The sequence below is a fragment of the Drosophila tropicalis genome, unplaced genomic scaffold (genome assembly GCF_018151085.1).
Source record: "Drosophila tropicalis isolate 14030-0801.00 unplaced genomic scaffold, ASM1815108v1 contig_463, whole genome shotgun sequence".
In the NCBI taxonomy this organism is placed as follows: Eukaryota; Metazoa; Arthropoda; class Insecta; order Diptera; family Drosophilidae; genus Drosophila; species Drosophila tropicalis.
The window spans coordinates 1,913,453-1,933,500 of NW_027172929.1; the positions used below are offsets into that span (position 1 = coordinate 1,913,453).

The window sequence follows — 20,048 nt, forward strand, 5'->3', positions numbered from 1 at the left end:
GTTTCTGGCATCATTGTTCAAAAGAAAATAAGAAAAATCATGTCGACGCTTCAACTGGAATTTTCTCAAGCTATGGCCGATTTTAAGAAAATGTTTCCCGACATTGATCGCGAAGTGATTGAGGCCATATTGAGGGAAAATCAGGGCGCAGTTGATCAGACAATAGATGCCCTATTGGCAATGTCCATTGATAATCAGGTAAGTACTAGTAGAGAGAGCTGGGACTACCCTGCGTATGTGTGTTTGCTTGTGTATACTAACGGCGGCCTACTAACAATATAATGCATGTGACTTTGGGCACAGAATGAAAAACTGCGCAATGAACTGGATGCTAATATCTCGCCACAACAGAGTCTCATCAATCTAAATGATTCGGACAAAGATTTGCGTCGCAATAACCAGCACCATCATCAGCAGCAGGAGCAACAGCATCAGCTGCTCATTGACACTACAGACGGTGGGGCAACCGAAAGTGCCGGCGGTGGAGGAGCTGGTGCTGGTAATCTCTTGAGCACGGCCAGTGCCTCGCCTAATCATCACAATACTGGAGCTTCACCCAAACAACGGCCATTGGGGGCGACCAATAGAAGTCTACAGAATACGCCCACAAAAAGAAGGGATTTCTCATCAGTCTCGCGTCGCTGGAATCCCCCAATTCTTGGAGCCCTGCCACCAGGATTTCTGCGTGTGGCACCTGCTGCTGGTCAGCAGGATTTCGAGCTACCCGATGAACAGTTCGCCTTAATGCTGCAAAATGAAGAGTTTATGAACCAATTGCGTTGGAATCAAGACTTCATGAATGCCCTGGAGAAGGAACAGAATGGCAAGACCAAAGGTGGCGAAGATGATGCACCATTCCAGGAGCGTCTCAAGAATATGGGCAAAATGTCACGTAAGAAATTCCTACAAATGGCACGCGTCTTCACCTGGCAGCGCAACAAAAAAGTGACCACGGCCAAACAAATTGACTCATTGCCCCTAAGGGAAGAGCCCAGCGATGATGAGTCCAGTCATCATCAGCAACAGCACCAACAGCAGCAGCAGCACCAGCAACAACATCAGCATCAAGAGCAGGGTCAATTGCAGTTGCGCAAGTGAAAAGCGTCCGCATTGTATTTAAATTTTGTTATCACATTATTATCATTATCTCTTATCTCAAAGGCCATAACGTGATCATCACGGAAAGTTAAACGCAATCTCTCCTTCCCCCTTTTTTTTGTCCAGAAATCATAAACCGCGCAATACTAGAAGTTTCTAGTAGTAGGATTTTTGATATGTAAAAATTTATACACTGCAGCAGCATCTCAATCGACTTACGACGATATCTCAATTCCTTTTTTTCAACTTATGATTATGATATTCGAAAATCATTATATACACAGACTTGTGCATAGGGCATAGGGTTTTCTTAAACTTTGAATCTCTAGAGTCTAGATCATTCCTAGCTTATCTATAATGTGATTGTATTTTTTTCAATTTTGAAACTTTATCAAAATACGGTATTCAATTGATATATCAAAATCCTCAGCCCCCCCACCCGCTCCTATAACCATGGAATCTCACGACTCTCATTCTCAAAATGACATAAGTATGCATATTATATTAATTCTAGTTTTAAATAATCTCATAATAACCTAAAGTGCAATTTTTCTCGATCCCCCATATACCCAGTGCAATAACTAATTATATTATTGATGACTTTATCCTTGTTTCCTTTTCTGTTTTTTTTTCCTTTTCTTTTTGTTTACATTGCGTTTGTTGCCAAATTAGCAATTAGTTAAGTTTTATTGATCTATATATATATATTAAAATTATAATGATAATGGCGTCACTTTTTAACACCAAGTTTGACTGAAAAATAAGAAAAACACAAGAAACAACATCACACGATAATGCAACAATTATACGAAACGAAATCAATGTAGAGCACTTTGCTAAAAACTCAACAAAAAAAAAAAAAAAAACAAAATCCTAGTCATAAATAATTGCAAAACTCAAACCAACTTATTGTACAGTAAACAAAAAGCTACTTATTACTATTACTAATATTTAACGTAAATCCAATCCAAAAGTAAAAACGAAAAATTGAAATTTTAACTTTAGCCACAAAACGAACAAAACGCTTTTGTATTATTAAAACTAGAAAAACAATGAAAAGGATCAAGTGGAAGTATTATCCTCATAATATCCTCCGCCTGCATTATATACGTATTGCCATTGTTTGTTTATTGTTTTTACACTCTGATGCCATATCAAAGCAAGAGAAGCATGAATCCAGAAACCATATAGAAAGATAAGTGCATATATAGACAGATATATGTATGTATGCGTGCTGACTATGAACAGAACAAAACAAAATTAGCAGAAATATTATTATTATTAATAACTTGAAGCGGCTATTTGATTGTAATTGTATAATATAAAAAAGAAAAAAAAAAGAAAAAACTACCTTATATATATATATATAAGTATATATTCAAAAGTATAAAATACAGATAAATATTTCAAAAACTCGGATCGACTGCATTTGTTTCCTTTTGGGGTTAAAATTTTCAGCTTTCAGGGGGCAGAAAATGGAAAATAAAACTCAACAACTGAAGAACCATTAAGGGAATCCATAAATATAAATAAATTCTCTTCACTTTTACATGAATTTATTTAATTTTTATTTTGTTTTTATTTGTTTGTTTTTTTTTTTTTTTTGTAATTTTTCTTGTTTTTCTTGGTTTTTTTTGTTTTGTTTCTTTTTATATATATATAAGTATATATATATATATATATAAACATAATACATTTATTAATAATTAAAAGATAATCGAAACTGTTTGGTTATGCACTTTGACTTGAAAATCCCAAATATAATTTAGTTTTATGTTTTAGTTTAGTTTATCATTTTGATGTTTGTTTGTTCTTTTTGTGTTTTTTTGTTTTTTGGAAGAAAATGTTTCGATTTTAAGGTCAAAGTATATAGCGAAATAGTTTCGACAAAAAATTGTGTTGTTTCTTTTTTTTTTGTGATTTTTTTGTTGTCGTTTTTTTTTTCTTGTTTTAATTTAATTATTTTTCACACGTTTATATTATTATTACATTATGTTATTGTAACGCATTCAAAAATGATTTTCTTGTTATGTGAATACATATACACATATATATATATATATATATATATGTATATATATAAAATTACGTTTGGGCTTAGATTTTAAATTATGTTTTTGTTAGTTTTTAATGATGTTTGTTGATTTGTTGGTTGGTTTGTTTGTTGGCTGTGTGGCTTAGACTTTGATTTAAGGGCATATTGGTTACTACAATGTTTTTAATATATATATGTATATATATATATATTTAATTATGAAATAATTGTTAAATTTACTTCGTTTACTTGCCACACGTTTCTTTTTTTTTATCTTTGCTTCCGTTTCTTCTCTGCTTTTTTTTTCTCTGATTTTACTCTGTTCTTGGGGTTTTGTTTTGTTTTATTATTAATTTTTTTTGGATTGACACAATGACAATTTGTTTAAACCATTTGCAAAATGTATAAATATACTATAATTTCTGGCTTAACAGGATTTTACATAAATTGTTTAGCAACATTTTGTGTGTGTGTGTGAGTGTGTGTTTAGATATATTGGCTCTCTAAGAGCATGCCGTTTGCTATGTTTCTATGTATGTATGTATGTGTTTATGTTTTTTTTTGCTTTCCAGATATATGTATGCACTTATGAATGTGGTGTGTGTGTGTGTTGTAAATTTGTTTTAAACTAATTACTAAAAAAAAATGGATTTCCTTCTCTTTTTTTTTTACTTTTGTTTCGGGTTGTTTGCAACATTTTGACATCATTTGCATACAATATTTTTATAAAATATGTTGGTTTTTCTTTTGAATTACTTTCAATTTTTGTGGGGGGAATTTTTTGTTTTGTTTTAATTTTTTAGGCATACAAATTACTTTTAGTTTTTAGCTTAAGTTTGATTTTTTGTTGGTTTCCTTCATTTTTTTTTTTTTTTGTTTGAAGAGCAACGACGTTTCTATTATACACACATATATATATATATATAATATATATCATTAAGTTTTATACATATATATATATATATATATATGTATGTATGTGTATATGTATGTGTGTGTGTGTGTATATATATATATATGTTTTTGTGTAGAGTATAATCGAAAAAAAATCAATAAATACGAATGTTTTTAAGTTTACGAATGTTTAAATATTGTTTAAAAAAAAAAAAAAAAAGAAAAAACGAACAAACGACATATACATAAATATATATCTGCTTTGTGTGTATGAGTTTGTGTGTGTGTGTGTATGGAGTACTTGTCCACTGTAAACATCAAATTGTTAATTAAACGTTGAAAGATGAAAAAATAAAAAACAAAAAAAACATAAAGGAAGAAAAACATAGTACATACAATAATGTACACTATGCAACAGTTTTCTTTTTTCTTTTCTCTTTTTTTGTTTTGTGGTCTAAAAGATTAAAACCGTTTCGGGTTTTCGTACTAAGTGTGAATATGAATGGAAAGCTAAATCTAGTTTCTTGATCTTATAAATTTCGATTCTCACCGGATGTGTATTGGTACTTCTGTCCAGAGAAATGAAGATATAGTCAGTTATTTAATTCCCAGCTATTGGCGAATGGAAGTGATTCCACTTTAAATTGGATTTTACAGAATTTTTGAATGGAACGTTGTTTCTTGATTTGCAATTTGGTACAAATAATTGGAAGATATTACACATTTGACTCACATTGGACTGTAATAGATTACAATTGATTGATCCATATTGAAAAGATTCACTAAAGATTAAAAAAAAAAAAAAAAAATACAAAAATTGTAAAGATTTCTTTTATCAACGGAATTGTTCTAAATTTTTCGTTTTGTTTTAATTGAAAACTTATTATGTCTAAATCTAAATTATTAAACGATGTTCTCATAATTCTATATATACATATATGTATATACATATATGTTTAAATACATTTAATGATTGGAATTACGAGGAAGTTAACGGAATTCAGTTTAAACAGAGATATACAATAATATGTGATTTCAAAATTTTGTTTAAATTATATATTTCTATATATATATATATATAAATTGAAAAGTGTTGATCAATAGGAATCAGTATATAATCTATATAGTTAACATTATTATTATGATTTGCAACAAATCGGCTCAAATAGTTAATTGGAATAAAAACAAATTTAAACAAAAATGAAATTTCTTTTGTCTTTAGAGAATTCAATAACTGCTAGAACTTCATTTTCTTTTTTTGGGTATTGAAAAATATGTTGCACAGTGTTATAATACATATGTATATATATAAATATATATATATATTTAAGTAGTTAATATATAATTACAAAAACATGGTCAGTTTTGGAAATTTATTGTAGACTTTTTGCTTGTTATGTGTATTATTATTATTGCAGAGAACTGTTTGGAAAAACTGAAAATTTCTCCCTGTTTTTCGTTTTTCTTCTGTTTTTGTTTTTACTATAATGGTAATGGGTTTTGTTTTTTTTTTTTTTACTTTACTTTTAGATTTTCTTCTCGTTTTGTTTTGTTTTTTTTTTTAATGGTTTTTTTTTTTTTGTTATTATTTTGGAAGTCTTATAGCAGAACACATAGGGATTTTTTAGGTTTCTTTTGTTTCTTTTCTGGTGACTTCTTATTGATCTGCCTAACCAAATCGTAGAAAATATCATTCACATTCACTTTGGCTTTGGCTGAGGTCTCCATGAAGGCGCAATTGAATTGATTGGCCAGACTCTTGCCCAACTCCTTGCCGACAACGCGCTCCTCCTCGAGATCGCATTTGTTGCCAACTAACACCATGGGCACATCATCGGTATCCTTTACCCTTAGAATCTGTTCACGTAAATCCTGCAGATCATTGAAGGTGGATTGCGCCGTTATCGAATAGACCAAGACGAATCCTTGGCCATTTTTCATATATAAATCACGCATGGCTGTAAATTGCTCTGTACCGGCTGTATCCAGAATCTCGAGCATACATTGTTGGCCATCGACCTCGACCTGTTTGCGGTAACTGTCCTCAATGGTGGGATCGTATTTCTCAACGAAAATGCATTGTACGAATTGGACTGTGAGGGCGGATTTACCCACGCCGCCGCTGCCCAATACAACAATTTTGTATTCACGCATCTTTGTTGTTGCTGTTGTTGTTGTAGGTGTCGATAGAAACGGAGGTTGTTGTTTTTTTGGAGCAGGTGGAGCAAATGTTGATGCTAATGTAGCTGGTCCTGGTCCTATTTGACCCTGTTATTTGTAGATAAACAGCAGCTGTAGTAGTTGTTTTTGTTGTTGTTCTTGCTGTTGTACGAGGTGGGTTTCAATTGTTGTGCAAAATGTTAAATTTTTTAAACTGAATGCGGCGTAGGCTGTTGCTGACTGGGCCTCTCTATCTCCCTCTCTCGCGCGCGCACTCTGCTTTACTCTACTGCTCTCGCTCTTTGTCTCTCTCTCTCTCTCTCTCTCTCTCTCTGTCTTGCACACACAATATAAATCACTAGTTTTAGGCGTTGTTCGGCGATTGCTTTTCGGTTGCAGTTTGCAGTTCTTGTAGAACCTTATATATATATATATGCATATATATATAATATATATAGATAGATATATATATATTTATATTTAAAGTAACTTGTTGTTGTTGCTGTGGATGATAACCTTTGTGCCGTGCTTGTATGTGTAAGTAGTGTGTGTGTGTCGGTCTATCTCTGTGTGTTGAGTGTGTGTAGGTTTGTGCCTTTCTCTCTCTGTCGTTCTTTCGCTCGCTCGCTGCGTTTGCGTTTCGTTTTGCGTGCGTTTGGTTTCGTCAATTGTTGCTTGTGCCAAGCGATAAAAAAGAAATTCCGCTTCTGCTTCTGCCGCCGCCTCCTCTCTTGCTCTAACCGTTTTATCACTTTTACTGAGTGCACACTGTGGAATGTAGAGAAAAATGCGTTTTTTGTGATGTTTTAAATTCGTTTTTGTTGCGTTTCGTTTTCAATATTCTTTATTTTCTTTTCTTGCTTTCTTTGTTATTTATAAGTTTTTTTTTTTTGGTTTTCTATTTGGCTTTTGTGAGAAGTTGAAGTTCTGTTCCGTTCTTTTCTTTTTTCTCGTTTTCACTCTTCTCGCTCTCTTCTATATATTCGACAACTTTTTATGATTCACATGGCCAGAGTTGTCAACTCCGCACTTGTAGCTGGGCAAAACAATTGCATTTATTATTATTTTTTTTTTTTTATCAATGCCACATTTTGTATATACAATATTACCATTCAATTATTTATGTTTATTTAGCACGTTCAATATTTATTATAAAATGTATGTATAACATGGAATTTTTTTGTGTTTGAAAAACTTCACAGCTTCAGCACCCGCATGCCATTGATGGAGTTGACAACTCTGGATGGAGTTTTACCTTTTTGTTTCGAGTGGTTGATTTAAATTTTAAAGTTACAGCAGAGAATCATTCTCTGGGTGAACAAAAAAAATATATAGAAACACACTATTAAATTTATAAATGTAAAAGCAGATTTTTCTTAACTATCTCTATGTCAAAAACAGACTATCTTGATAGAGCTGGGATTTTTGTCGATGGCACCATCGAAAGTATCGATTTTTCATCGCTTTTATCGAGTACATTTGAAGAACTCCCAGTATTTGAGCATCGAGTTCCGCATATGTTGAGTGAAAATAGTTTTAGTATTTTTGGCCCCTATTTCTCATGACTCCCAGTATTTGATGCATAAATCGATGAAAATTAATTTTTTTTTCATCGATTTTATCTAGTAGAGCCAAAGTCTAGAAGTTATCGATTTTAACAAAAAATCTGGTCACGTTGAAAAAAGGCTTTCAGTAATCGAATCGAATCTCATTAAACTAGTAATAACAATAGTAAAAAAAAATAATAGTAATAATAATACAACAACATACTTTATTGGTATAATGAATATCCTGTCATTGCCAGAGACATTGTTGATGGACATATTTGAATGGCTCCCATATGACGAAGTAGCCAAAAAAAGAGAAGTTAGCGCATAATAATAAAATACTTAAATCGACAGTCCTAGAAAATTCTATGAATCTCAATCTTTTTGACTATTTAAAGGTTTGCACTCGATTCAATTATATAGGAAAGCAGGTGCTCAACACTGGATTTAATAAAATAATACTGAGACATGGAAAGAACTTCAAACGTATTAAATCAATGCTGCCGCGTCGCGAATCTGAACGCAGGTATGTACATTGTAGTTTGTGGAATGTTCTTGATGGAAATTTAAAAATTCATTATCAATCTGCCTTGTCTCTTTCTATGATTAGGAACCATGTATTGGCGCGTCATTCGGACATACTTACCTCGATTGAGACACGCATTTCAATGCTGACTATGACCTACTCAAAATTTATAGACTTGAACATATGCTGCTTCATTCCTGGACGTGTTCTCGATGAAATTGCCAGCATATTGAGACTACTGTCCAGCACAACAAAACCACTGCGTCCCCATGAGGTTTTGCAAGAGCTACGTGATATTTCCTCTATGGCAATTGAGCATTTCGATGAAAAAATTGCAGTTAATTTTAAGATGGAGCATCGGAAACAATTGGCCGAATCAACAGCAGCGGCAGCTGCAGCCAGTGGCACACGACTTGTGGTCTGCGGCACATTGGGCGACATTAGCTTTAGCGGCAAACGTTCAGCCATTGGTCATGGCATCTGCCAGCAGGCAATTGTCCAATTGAATCCTCTCTCATCAAGTGTGTCCAACTGCAGTAATCAGCAGTCGCACCAGCAACCCTCGTCCTCATTCACATCGAGGAATCAATCATCTGGCCAACGAGAACGTTTCCCCAGAGACTATCAGAAGCAGTTATTAATTCATAAAACTCTATTGCACAAAGTGAATAGTCTGGAAGTGGGACGTAAACTTCAGGATCGTCGCCTGCAAGAGGCTTTAGGCAGCATCACTGAGCTGACCACCCAAGTGTCTGAGCTAAAGCGACAACTGGAAGATGTGAAAGCCACTGTAACAGGTGGTGGCAAAAAACCGCTTAAACGTCGATCCAACAGCGGGGGCGGCGGCGGCTGCGGCCAGGACGCCACCACTACCATCAGTCACAAAAAGCCCAAGGTGGGGTAACAGTACAATTACATCGACCTAACTCTGGCTAGTATTATTTGTTTACGGATTTGTTTTTGATAATCATTAACTCGAAGCTATATATTTTGCTCGTTGGAGTTTTGCCGACAAACATCAGTCTCGATATGCATCCTTAATATTTTTTTTTTTTTTCTCATACATATGTACATAGTACTCTTCTCGACAATTGTACATCATGCGTATGTCTGTATAAATATTCTACGTAGATATTCTTACTTTAAAGAACAATATCGAATAAGCCCGAGTGCAACAAGATATTTGAATATTTCGAGTTATGATTTATTGTTGCACTTGTTACTTAATTATAAATATGGTATTACAACTATATAAATACATTGAAACAGCTAATGTGAATTTTCCTCATACTAATCTTTTTGTTGTTGTTTTTTTTTTTTACTCGTTAAGTTGTAGTTTTTCATGATGGGCGAAGGATGGGGAGTGGCGAGGGGATCAATGGGGGTTATTATTTTAGACATTCATTGTTCATTGTTGTGTTGATCAATAGTAACTTTTATGTTTGCATTTCTATTAAAGTTATAGTTCAGTTATTGTTTACATATACACATATAGATTTATGTATATATGTATATATCTGTGAGGGGCAATGTAGTATATCCTATTTTCTTATTGTTATTTTGTGTGAGGGTGCAGGGCTGCTGGGTGGGGCGGGACTGTGGGGGGGTACGAGGTCTTAATCCAAATAACTAACTACACATACATACACACATTTACATCTAAATTCATCTTCTTCTATATACAGATAACACAAAAAGTTAGTTACGGTTAGGAATTGCATCAATTATAAAATATATATTAACAAAAAAAAAAAAAAAAATACATACAATTATATACCGATTAACAAAAAATATATCATTGCATCCTAGTTATCGTCTTTAAAGTCGGGGGAAAAAATAATAAAAGCATTGCCACTTTGAACTCTTAATCAAAGAGAGAGAAAGAGAAAGAGAGGGAGAGAGAAACAATCTTTAAGGTCATGCGCTGAATATAGTATAATTCTATCAAAGAGATTTCTGCGCTCGAAAAAAAAAAAACCAAAACAAAGTTTAATCAGTTTTGATCATTGTCATTTACCGATAAGGAAATCTAGTTAACGATTTGAAACGAAAATTCGTTAGATTCTTAAATACATTGAATCACAAAATAGATGATTTAACACCTTGAACTAGTCGGAAAACAGTTTAAATAAATTTATGTAAAGTTATTTTCGGTAAACTATATTCATCTGCAACGCCGCCTTAATGCTTAGATATATCGCAATGGACTTTTGTTTTTCTTTCTTATTATACAATGTGTATTCTTCGAGTGTCTAGGAGATAAATTTCTGATGATCTATGCACAGATGTCAACTCATATGTACATCCTTCTATCTATCTACGTACATCTATAATATGTAATGTTTATGTTATTTATAGTTTTTCTATATACAATGGTTGTTGTTGTTGTTGTGTGTGTTTGGGTTATCGTTGTCGTTGTTTTTAATAACGACGCCGACGCTGCTACTTTTTCTTAACCACCGCCTTGTGATGAATCTTCTCTTGCAAATGGCGTATCAATTGTTGTATATCATCCAAATTGTAGGCATAAATAAGTTTACATTGTTTGGCCTGTATATTGCCATTATTCAGATTTTTAAGGGCGTGTTGCAGACAATAGACATTTCCCTCCTCTGTCCGGACCATAGAGATATAGAGATTAGCTCGACAAAGATCGCATTCGCTTTCGATTGATTTGTGTGGTGGCTGTTGTTGTTTTTTGCTTGCCTTTTGTCCCTTTTCCGCTTGCACTTTTTCGGTGGATGTCACACCAGCGGCCTGGAAAACACAAATTCAAATTATTCTCATATATATGTATGTAGCAGAAAGAGCTTTAATTTTCACTTACCCTTAATTGTTCACGTGCAGCAGATTCCTTTTCGCATACTTCATTGAGCATGGGCAACATTTGCTGCAGTGCCTCCGAATTGACACGTTGATCATAGCCCAAGGCGAAAAGTAATTGTTCCAGGGAGAACATGGCTGGCTCACAACTCTCATGGATATCCTGGCGAATTAGAAATAAGTACATTTTTGTAGACTCTGCATAGATAAATGGAGATATTCTGATGGGACTCACCCTAAAATCATCTTTAGCCAAATCCAGCCAAGACATGGTGGCAAAATAGACACTTTCCGACACCACATAGCCAGTGGCCAAACTTGATGTGTAGGCTCGGGGAAAGACTACAATAAATTCACCTGGTTTTTGTTCAATGCGACACAGAGAGACACCACGATCGGTGAGCATATGCGGTGGAACCATAACCGTATCACAGGGCAACCAAATGGTTTTATTCTGACAGTGTGTGGGTATCAGTGAGGTTAGCGCCGCCCTAAAATTGGCGCTTTGATCATCGGGTATGCCGTACCAGAGTTTCGAGGCTCCGGTATGCAAATATTCGATCCATGACAGACCATGCGGATCGCGATACCAACAGCAGGCGGAGAATAGCATGCCCACATGGAGAGTGGGCACTGTGACACCCATAACAGGACCCAGCGAACGCAATACGGAGCCAGCGTTATTGGTTAAAACCTTCAAATTCCATGGATGACGCGCATAATTGGAACCTTTTCCCTTGGGTCCCGGACTGGGAAAACCATAACCCCAACCAGAGCTATCAATCGATCCCGAATGGACGCACACATGACTATCCCGTACAGCGACATGACGCCAAAATTCGGCTTCAACTTCATTGACAGTCGGATCGGTGCTCTTGAACCACAAGGCCATCGTATTTCTGGCTATCCTATAGAATTGACTTAGCGGCATGCTGCGACCCTTGACAATGCATTCCATTGAGACGCCATCGATTTCCTCCTCGGATTCTTCATCCTCATCGCTGCTGACATCGTCCTCCTCATTCGATACACTCTCCGTGTTGACAAAACGATCGGCATTGCGTCGGGCGCGGGCCTCTCGCTTGGCCCAATCGGCTTCCACCTCATCGAAGAGCTTCTGCCTCTCGGCTGGCGACAGAGTGTCATAGGGTAACAGGTACTTGCAGTAGATATCATCCAATTTGGTCACCCGATCCTGTGCCAATTTCGGTATGCACATCTCTTCCGCTACGCGCGACCATTTCTTTTTTCTCAATCACCTCCTTGAGGCCGCCCAACTCCTGGACGGTGTGATAGAGCCTCGGCAGATCGACTTCCATGCCACCGATCCATGGTGGATGATTCATAACAATACTCTGGGTGGTCAGATATTTCTTAATGGCACTCAGCTCCTTGGCACTAGGGCCCCAACGATGAAGCATTTTATGTACATACTGATTGTAGGCCGTGAAACGCATCTCATCCGAAATGCGGCATTCCGGTTTGAAACTTGCCGGCGGTATAATCTTGCAAATGCCAAATCTCGCTGCCAGCGGTGTAATCCTCTCAATGAACTCTATGGGATCGGCGAATTCCTTTTCACTGGGCCGGAATATTGGCGCTTCGACCATCTGTGTGGGATCATCGTGTCTTGGAAAGGCTGTATTATTGGCCATCTTGATAGGTGTATCATCTTTGTACTTTTTGGCTATAGCCGCCGCTGTGGAGCTAGTCTGGGCCGCAGTCCGAGACTTGACAGATCCCGAAAAGAGTGAGGAATTCGAATTGACACGTACAAGACTTGTACCGGTGCCGGTTGTACCTGTTCCCGTTGCTGTGGCTGATCCTGATGCAGCAGCAGCAGCTGCTGCAGCCGCCGCTGACGTGCTAGCCTTCGGTAAACTTTTAATGCTGGCTGCCGAAGATGCGGCATCGTTATTACTGCTGGCCGCATGCAGCAATGTCTTGACCAATTCATTGGTATTGAGGGATTCGGGCAGGGGCTTGGAATTGGTATCCATTTGTGCTTTGGTGACAAGAGTCGCTTGCATAACAACTTTTTGATTGGGTCCATCGGGACCTTCGCGTCCCAGTTTAACGGCAACGCCTTGTATACCAGTTGGATCACCTGTTCCACCAACTCCAGCACCCTGTAAGGGTATATAGAAGGTGGCTCCCTCATTGTCTGAGTCTCCGCCACTGTTGGCAACTTGTTGCTGTTGTTCCAGTTGTTGTTTTTGCTGTTCCTTCTGCTGCTGCTGTTGCTGCTTCTTGGTGCCTCTTCCCGTGGCTGCTTTAGTTTTGACTGCTCCTTCAATCTTACAATTCTCTGTGGGACTTAATGTCAATTGGACAGCTGTGGCAGCGGCTGCTGCTGCCGCTCGCTTCTTAGTGGGCGAACGTTCACTTAAGGCATTGGGCACTGTGGCAGAGGAATTTGTCGTTGCCGGAGCAGCAAGTGGCGGAGGTGGTGTGGGCGCTTCTAACCGTCGTCGATTTGTTGGCTTGCTTGTCGAAGATTCTTCTTCCTTGCCAAAGGCGTAGATGGAGGAATCAGTGCCACGTTTCTGAGTTGGATTATTAGTAGTCTTACTTTCCGCTTGATGGGATTGTTGTTGTTGTTGCTGCTGTGCCTGCTGCTGTTGCTGATTGGCCCTGTTACCCTTTTGATTGTAAACCGGAGTGCGCTTGGTCGGCGTTGTTGCCGTTGATGAAGAAGATGCTGCTGGCGTTTTCTTGCCCTTCTCGGGTTTTTGTTTCCCTGAGGCTGTTGTTGTTGTTGCCGTTGGCGCAGGTGGCTGGGGTGGTGGAGGTGTTGCTGTGGGTGTCGGTGTCGGAGTAGGACTCTTCTGTGAAGTATGTGCTGCTGCTTTAGAGGATTTCGTTAACTCTTTTGTTTTCTTTTCATTAGCTGTTGCCTGTTTGCTTGTTTTTTCTGTTTCGGCGGCAGCCGTCGTTGTTGTCGGCTTCTGGGTAAGATTAACTGGCGTTGATTCCAAGCCATCGGTGTCTTTGCTCTCCTCCACTACAGCCGGCAACTGTTGCTGCTGCTGATCTTTTCGTGTGAGTGGTATAACCATCACCGGTGTGGCCTTAAGCGATGGCCCCTTGGCCGACCAGGCACTGTCACTCTTACCCAAATCTCCCCTGGTATTCTTTGACGAGGAACTAAAACTCAATGTGCTCGCATCCTTCTCATCTCTAGCATTCGAAGCTGGCGGCGTTGTGGACTGTTGTGGCCGTAGGCTATCATCGAAATCATCATCGAGATCATCTTGAATCTCATCGGGGTTCGATGAGCATTCGATCAACCATTTCTGGATCTGCTCATGAGTCATATTTACTTTGGCCTTGCGTCGCTCTTTGCTCGACAGCTGATCACCGAAATAGCCCTCAGTGGGCACAACAGGACCAAGGACTGGCTTATGTATGGAACCGCATTTACCCAAAGTGCATTTTGTGTTATCCGGCCCGGAACTCTGTGCGAGACTGACACTGGCTATGCCAAAGATTTTTCCCGATTCCTCTTTACTGGGCATCAGATTTGCTTGAGCCAATATGCTGCCTATCTCATCTTTTAAAGGATCCGCAGCTCCAGCAGCTGCCGTCCCTCCAACTGTTGCTGCTACTGCTGTGGCCCCTGCTCCTCCTGATGCCGCTACCGCCGCCGCCGCTGCTGTGGAATTGGGATTGGGATTGCTATTACTATGAGCCGGAGGTGGAGTTTGCGTTGATGTTGATATGTTTGCAGCAACTGCAGCAGCAGCAGCTGCTGCCGATGTCGATGGCACAGCCGGTGGAATGGCCGTTGGAGTGGCAGCTGTCGCAGTGGGAGGTGGAGGACCTGATGGTGGTGCTGCCGGAGGTAAACTGAGATTGAGACTCATCGATTGGGCCTGAACTAGTTGGGGCTGGACAACCACAGGCGGAGAGGCGGGCTGGACACTTTTATTGAAATTGGTGTTGCTGGCGTTGGACTGTATTGTTGGATTGCTATTCGCTGCTCCTGCTTGGCTAGTAGTTCCACATACTGTGGTGGTCGCTGTGGCTGGTGTGGGCATAAATTTGACCGGCGCCGGCGTAGGAAAGTTAGTCGCTGCGGGAGCTGATCTGGGAGGCAGTGGGCCTCTCTCGTATTTGGGTGTCAAAAAATTGGGATTTATTTTTGGACACTGGTAGGCCTCAATGGGTGGTGGATATGTTGTTGGAGGCGTTTGATATTTAAGCGGTGATGTTGCCGCCGCCTGTGATGGTGTCTTGCTACCTGGAGCAACACCAGCTCCTCCGCCAAATTGATGAGTAGGCGTCGGCGGGGGACGTACATAGCCGGTGGAGTGATAATGTGGCGATGCTTGAGGCAAATATGACGAAGTCTTCTGCCCAGGCAGAGCGTAAGTGGCGGGCACATTGAGAATCTTTGACGTGGGTACCGGTGACTTCTTTTCCATGGGTTTGAGACTTCCGCCTGGCGCCGAAAATGTAGGCGGTGATATTGTCACATTGCCCGCATTGGGCGTTGGCATGGGTAAGGCTCCCAGAGTACTTGATGCTGCTGATTTGTTGGTCAATGGCAACATGGTCAATTGGCTGGAGGTGGTGTTTGCAGTTGGTAGCGGTGAAACAGTTGTTCCCACTCCTGCTCCCGTTGCTAATCCTGCTGCTGGTTTGACAGGTGATGGGCTCTTTAATTTGCCTGTTGTTTGTGGTGGAGCAGCAGATACTATAGCTGGTGATGATGGTGGATTTGTTGAAGTATCCTTGTTGCTAGCCCTAAGCATGCTGCTGCTGCCGGCACCGTGACTAGCGGCAGGCACTTTAATGGCCAAGGGCTCATCATCCGAGTCACTGAAACTCTTTTCCAGCTTACGCTTGGTTTCATTCAGTTCCTCATTGATAAGAAAATCTTCCTCCTCATCGGAATCGACATTCTTTGACTGTTCGGACTTGGCTTTGGTTTGGGCTCCTTTTCCTGTTGTCGTTTGTTCGCTGCCACTGCTCACTTTGGCCAAAGAACCCTTTTTTACCAGCATTCCCTCAATTTGAGGAGGAGCAGTTGAGGCTCCCGCTGTCGCTGTTGCTCCCGTTCCTTTGCCCTGTTTGGGCGGTCGTCCTCTTCGTGCTGGAGCAGCAGCAGTGACTGGTGCTGTAGGAGTTGGCGTGGGTGTGCTTGCTGCTGATGGTTTTTCCACCTCGGCTTGAGCTTCTGTTTTAGCTGATGTCACTTCGACGCCTTTAGAAGCGCTGGAGGCTGAAGTCAGAGGTTGCTGCGGCGGCGCTGGTGAAGCCTTTCCCGCTGCATTCTTCTTAATTTCATTCTCCATTTTCTCCATTTCCTTGACATTGGGTATATCAGGAAAACTACTCAACGAAAGATCATCTTCCTCATCATCGGCCAATTGAAGTTTATGGCCAATGATGCCCATATATATGGCAGCCGCCTCTTTGGTCTTACGCGAAGGACGTGGAGTCCTTTGTGGCGGCGTCGGTATCTCTTCTGTTTCCGGAAGGGATTTAATGGCTTTAGTTTGTTTATTGCCACGCTGTTGGCGTGCCTGGGGCTTATCCAATTGAGTTAATGGTTTCTTTAATCCTTGCGGAGCGATGGGTGAGTCATCATCTGCTTTGTTTTTCCCCAGCTTTAACTTTGGTTCGTCCTCCTTTTCCTTATCCTTTGTCTTTTCGGCTTTTTCATGCTGCTGCAGTTGCTGTTGCTTCTTAGCTGCTGCTCCGGCCGTTTTTCGTCCGCGAACAGCTGCTGCAGCTGCTCCTGGGGATTTCTTCGGACTGGCCTTACCGCCTTTTTTCAGTTTAATCGTTTTGGCCAGCGGTTGCTCATCATCGGAACTAAAATCGAAAACGTTTAAACTCTTTTTACCCTTGCCAGATGAGGAGCTGCCACCACCACCACCTGTAGCTGTGGCTGGACTAGTCGCGCCACCACCACTACCATTTTCTAGGCGCTGCTTGTGGGCATCTTTGGCATAAATACTGGAATTTGTTTTCTCCTTGGGTTCCGCCGCCTTAATCGGTTCGAGATCTTTCACCAACTTTTTCTCCTCCTTCTCGTTTTTCTTTTCCAACTCGTTCTGTAACTTGACTTTATCCTCCTTTTGCTTTTCCTTCTCCCTTTCCCTGTCCTTTTCGTTTTCCTGAACTGGCAATACTTTGACGGGCTCAAAGAAAGCCCTCTGACGTGTCATACGGCCAGAAGACTCCGGTGATGGTATAAATATGGGTGATTCCTTTTGACGTAATCGCTTGACGGGCGCTGCCGACTTTTCGCTAATTGCAGCTGTTTCAACGTTGGTAACTTTTTTGACTACTGCCGGACGTCCACGTTTGGCCGGGGGCTCTGATTTCGCTTCCACATGTTCGGGAGGCACCGCCGTCTCAATACCATTACGGGAAGAGGCATCGTGTGCGGAGAAGTATTCGTCCTCATCATCGTCATCGTGATCATCGTCATCTTTGTCGTCGTGATCCTCATCTTCATCGTCATCGGTTTGACTGCCATCGATAAGAGGTTTGCTGTCTTTGACTATAGATCGGTTCGAGCGACGCTTGGCATCTGTATTGCACTTTGTGTCTGTAGCTCTGGCCCCTAATCCAGCCGCTCCTCTGCCCCGCGCTCCACCCCCTTCTATTGCCCTCTGCGACAACTTCGGCCCGCTTGCGAACAGCTCCTGGTAGGATGGCAGCTGCAGCAGCTCCAGGTGGCTTTGGTAGTGGAGCAGCATTACTTTGGGGTGATGCACTTTGTGTACTTAGAGTTGATGCCACTTGTTTGGTTTTATTACTTGCAGCAGCGCCTTGTGTTGATCGCAACTCTTGGCCTTTTGCCGCTTGGCCCTTGGCTGGTCTGCCCCTTTTCTTTTTAGCATTTCCACCTCCTCCTCTGGCTCCTGCGCCCCCACCACGATTGCCTTTTTTATTGTTATTATTATTGTTATTATTGCTGCTGGCCGCTTCCGATTCCTTGGATTTGCCCTGATTAAGATAATCCAAATGGGCCGGCAATGCTGGGGTATTACGAAAACATAGAAATGTTAGAAAATCCTGCGGCTTGGGACATTTGTTGGGTAAAATCTCAATAGGCGGCTGTTGATTTTGATCGGCACCAGCTCCGCCGGCACCACCTGCACCACCACCACCACCCGATGAGGTGCTTGGACCTCCTCCAGCATTTGCCAAAGAAGCAGCAGCTGCTGCGGCGGCGGCACTGGATGAACTGCTACTTGGTGCACTTTGGCCTTGGGCGAATTTCCTTTGAGCCTGCACCTTGGTTCTATACAAATTGGAGAGAGAGAGAGAGAGAGAGAGCAAAAAGATAAAGTAAGTTTTGATTGCAAACGAAATTGTAATTCTATATCAATTAGCTGCACAAATATTAATTTTCAAATGGGAAATCAAAAGCAACAAAGCGTTGAATTACACACACAAGCACACACACACATTAACATATACAGTGAGAACCCCTTGACATCGAAATTTAACTCAATGTCTAGAATAATTAAACTCTTTCATTTTGAAGTAATAAATCACGAATATGTATATGCATTTCTTGAAAGCTTTTCTCAGATGCTATAAATGAAATTGCAGATGGCTGTCAAGTAACTTGACTTTTTTTTGATTGTAACAGGTTTCCATTGTAGCCAATGTCCACTATAAGTATATAGAGCTGCAGGCTCCCCCTAAAATGGCAAAATGCGAAACACCCCTTCAGCAAATCATTACAACAACAACAACACAACGCCACGACACGATGTTGACGCTTGCTTATACAATTGAGCCCCCCCCTGTTTCGTTGAAACCTTCCACAAAACTGCCTAGTACTGCCCTTACTCCTGCGGGGCACCATAACACCCCTATCCCCACAATTGTACCCCCCGCATCCCATGGCAAAAACACATCTACAACGCAACGTCATCTCTATTGAATTACATACACGTATGTATGTTTGACTGTGTGGGTGTGTGTGTGACTGTCTGTATGTACATATGCTTGTGTGTATTCAATGCATAGATGGAATGTTTTTTGTATGTGTTTTACATATTGTATGGGCAACTTTATTTTGCAATTGATAGATTGTAGAATATGCAGATAGGCTCACCTCTTGGGCATTTCGGGTGATGACTCCACAGCCGTTGCCGCTGCAGCTGATGCTGTTTGTGTTGGTGTTGTTGTTGCTGATCCTGTTGTTGGAGGCGGTGGAGTCTCTGTTTCCTTGCGGCGACGCTTGTTGTCTTTTGAGACAACCATTTTTATTTTTCTTCCTTTTGCCGTTTTCGTTTTGACGTTTCTTTCGTTTTAACTTTTTTTTTCTATTTTTTATTTTTATTTATTTATTTTTTTTTTTGTAGCAAATTTTTGGCGCCTCTTTCTCACACTTTTGGGCGCGCGCGCCTCTCTAACTGTGGGAAAGGGGAGAGGGTGGTGGGGGAAGAAGTGGACAGAAGTGACTCTGACTCGAACTCTAATTTATGCAAAAAAAATATTTATATATGTATTTAAAAAAATAGACTCTGGCAATTTGTGGAATTAGATGACGACGACGATCTTTGCAGTTTACATAAACGCAATTGCCAATTTTTTTTTGTGTTTTACATATATATATACATATGTATATACATATATGTATGTACATATATCTACAACAAACACTGATTTCTGTGCCTCAGCACGCAATTTAGATTGTATTTTCGTTTCATATTTCTTTTGTCTTATCGTTTTTTCGTCTAATTTTCTTAACACTTTACGCTGCAGATTATTGTCTCGGTGATGTAATACATTGTGTTAATTTAACATTTCACAAAATTGCAATTAATGGCGAGCAAATTAAATACATTTTCTTTCTTTATTGAAATTTTTTGCTTGCACATATTTTTTTCCTTCTTTCGCTCTTCTTCCACCGCTTTGCTTTTGCTTTGTGGTGTCATGGCGGATCTGGCATTTTCTTAATTGCCACCCATTGGTCACACTAAAACGT

General features: G+C 39.9%; 4 protein-coding genes across 5 annotated transcripts; 2 read left to right on the top strand and 2 right to left on the bottom strand.

Moving 5' to 3' along the window:
* Window positions 1–1,703, top strand: LOC137574855 (CUE domain-containing protein 1). Of its 2 annotated transcripts, none has more exons than XM_068287307.1 (2): window positions 1–198; window positions 304–1,703. In XM_068287307.1, the coding sequence occupies exons 1-2, from the start codon at window positions 40–42 to the stop codon at window positions 1,096–1,098; spliced, it is 954 nt and encodes a 317-aa protein (XP_068143408.1). In that variant the 5' UTR covers window positions 1–39; the 3' UTR covers window positions 1,099–1,703. The 2 variants fall into 2 exon arrangements, with proteins under 2 accessions (XP_068143408.1, XP_068143409.1); XM_068287308.1 differs by having other exon boundaries at window positions 2–198; window positions 352–1,703.
* A 2,532-nt stretch (window positions 1,704–4,235) lies between these two features.
* On the bottom strand, window positions 4,236–7,610 carry Rap1 (RAS oncogene family member Rap1). The gene is made up of 2 exons (XM_068287314.1): window positions 7,443–7,610; window positions 4,236–6,955 (listed from the first exon to the last, which is right to left on the bottom strand). The coding sequence occupies exon 2, from the start codon at window positions 6,179–6,181 to the stop codon at window positions 5,627–5,629; it is 555 nt and encodes a 184-aa protein (XP_068143415.1). The 5' UTR covers window positions 6,182–6,955; window positions 7,443–7,610; the 3' UTR covers window positions 4,236–5,626.
* Window positions 7,611–7,876: 266 nt separating this feature from the next.
* pall (pallbearer) lies at window positions 7,877–9,554 on the top strand. Its single transcript, XM_068287305.1, has 3 exons — window positions 7,877–8,053; window positions 8,133–8,260; window positions 8,345–9,554. Exons 1-3 carry the CDS (start codon window positions 7,970–7,972, stop codon window positions 9,162–9,164), a joined length of 1,032 nt encoding a protein of 343 aa, XP_068143406.1. The 5' UTR covers window positions 7,877–7,969; the 3' UTR covers window positions 9,165–9,554.
* Window positions 9,443–19,987, bottom strand: Jarid2 (Jumonji, AT rich interactive domain 2). The gene is given in 6 exon segments (XM_068287287.1): window positions 9,443–11,017; window positions 11,088–11,246; window positions 11,319–12,332; window positions 12,334–17,694; window positions 17,696–18,347; window positions 19,173–19,987. Coding segments are annotated over 6 exon segments (7,650 nt in total). The 5' UTR covers window positions 19,322–19,987; the 3' UTR covers window positions 9,443–10,702.
* Between the last annotated feature and the right edge of the window lie 61 nt (window positions 19,988–20,048).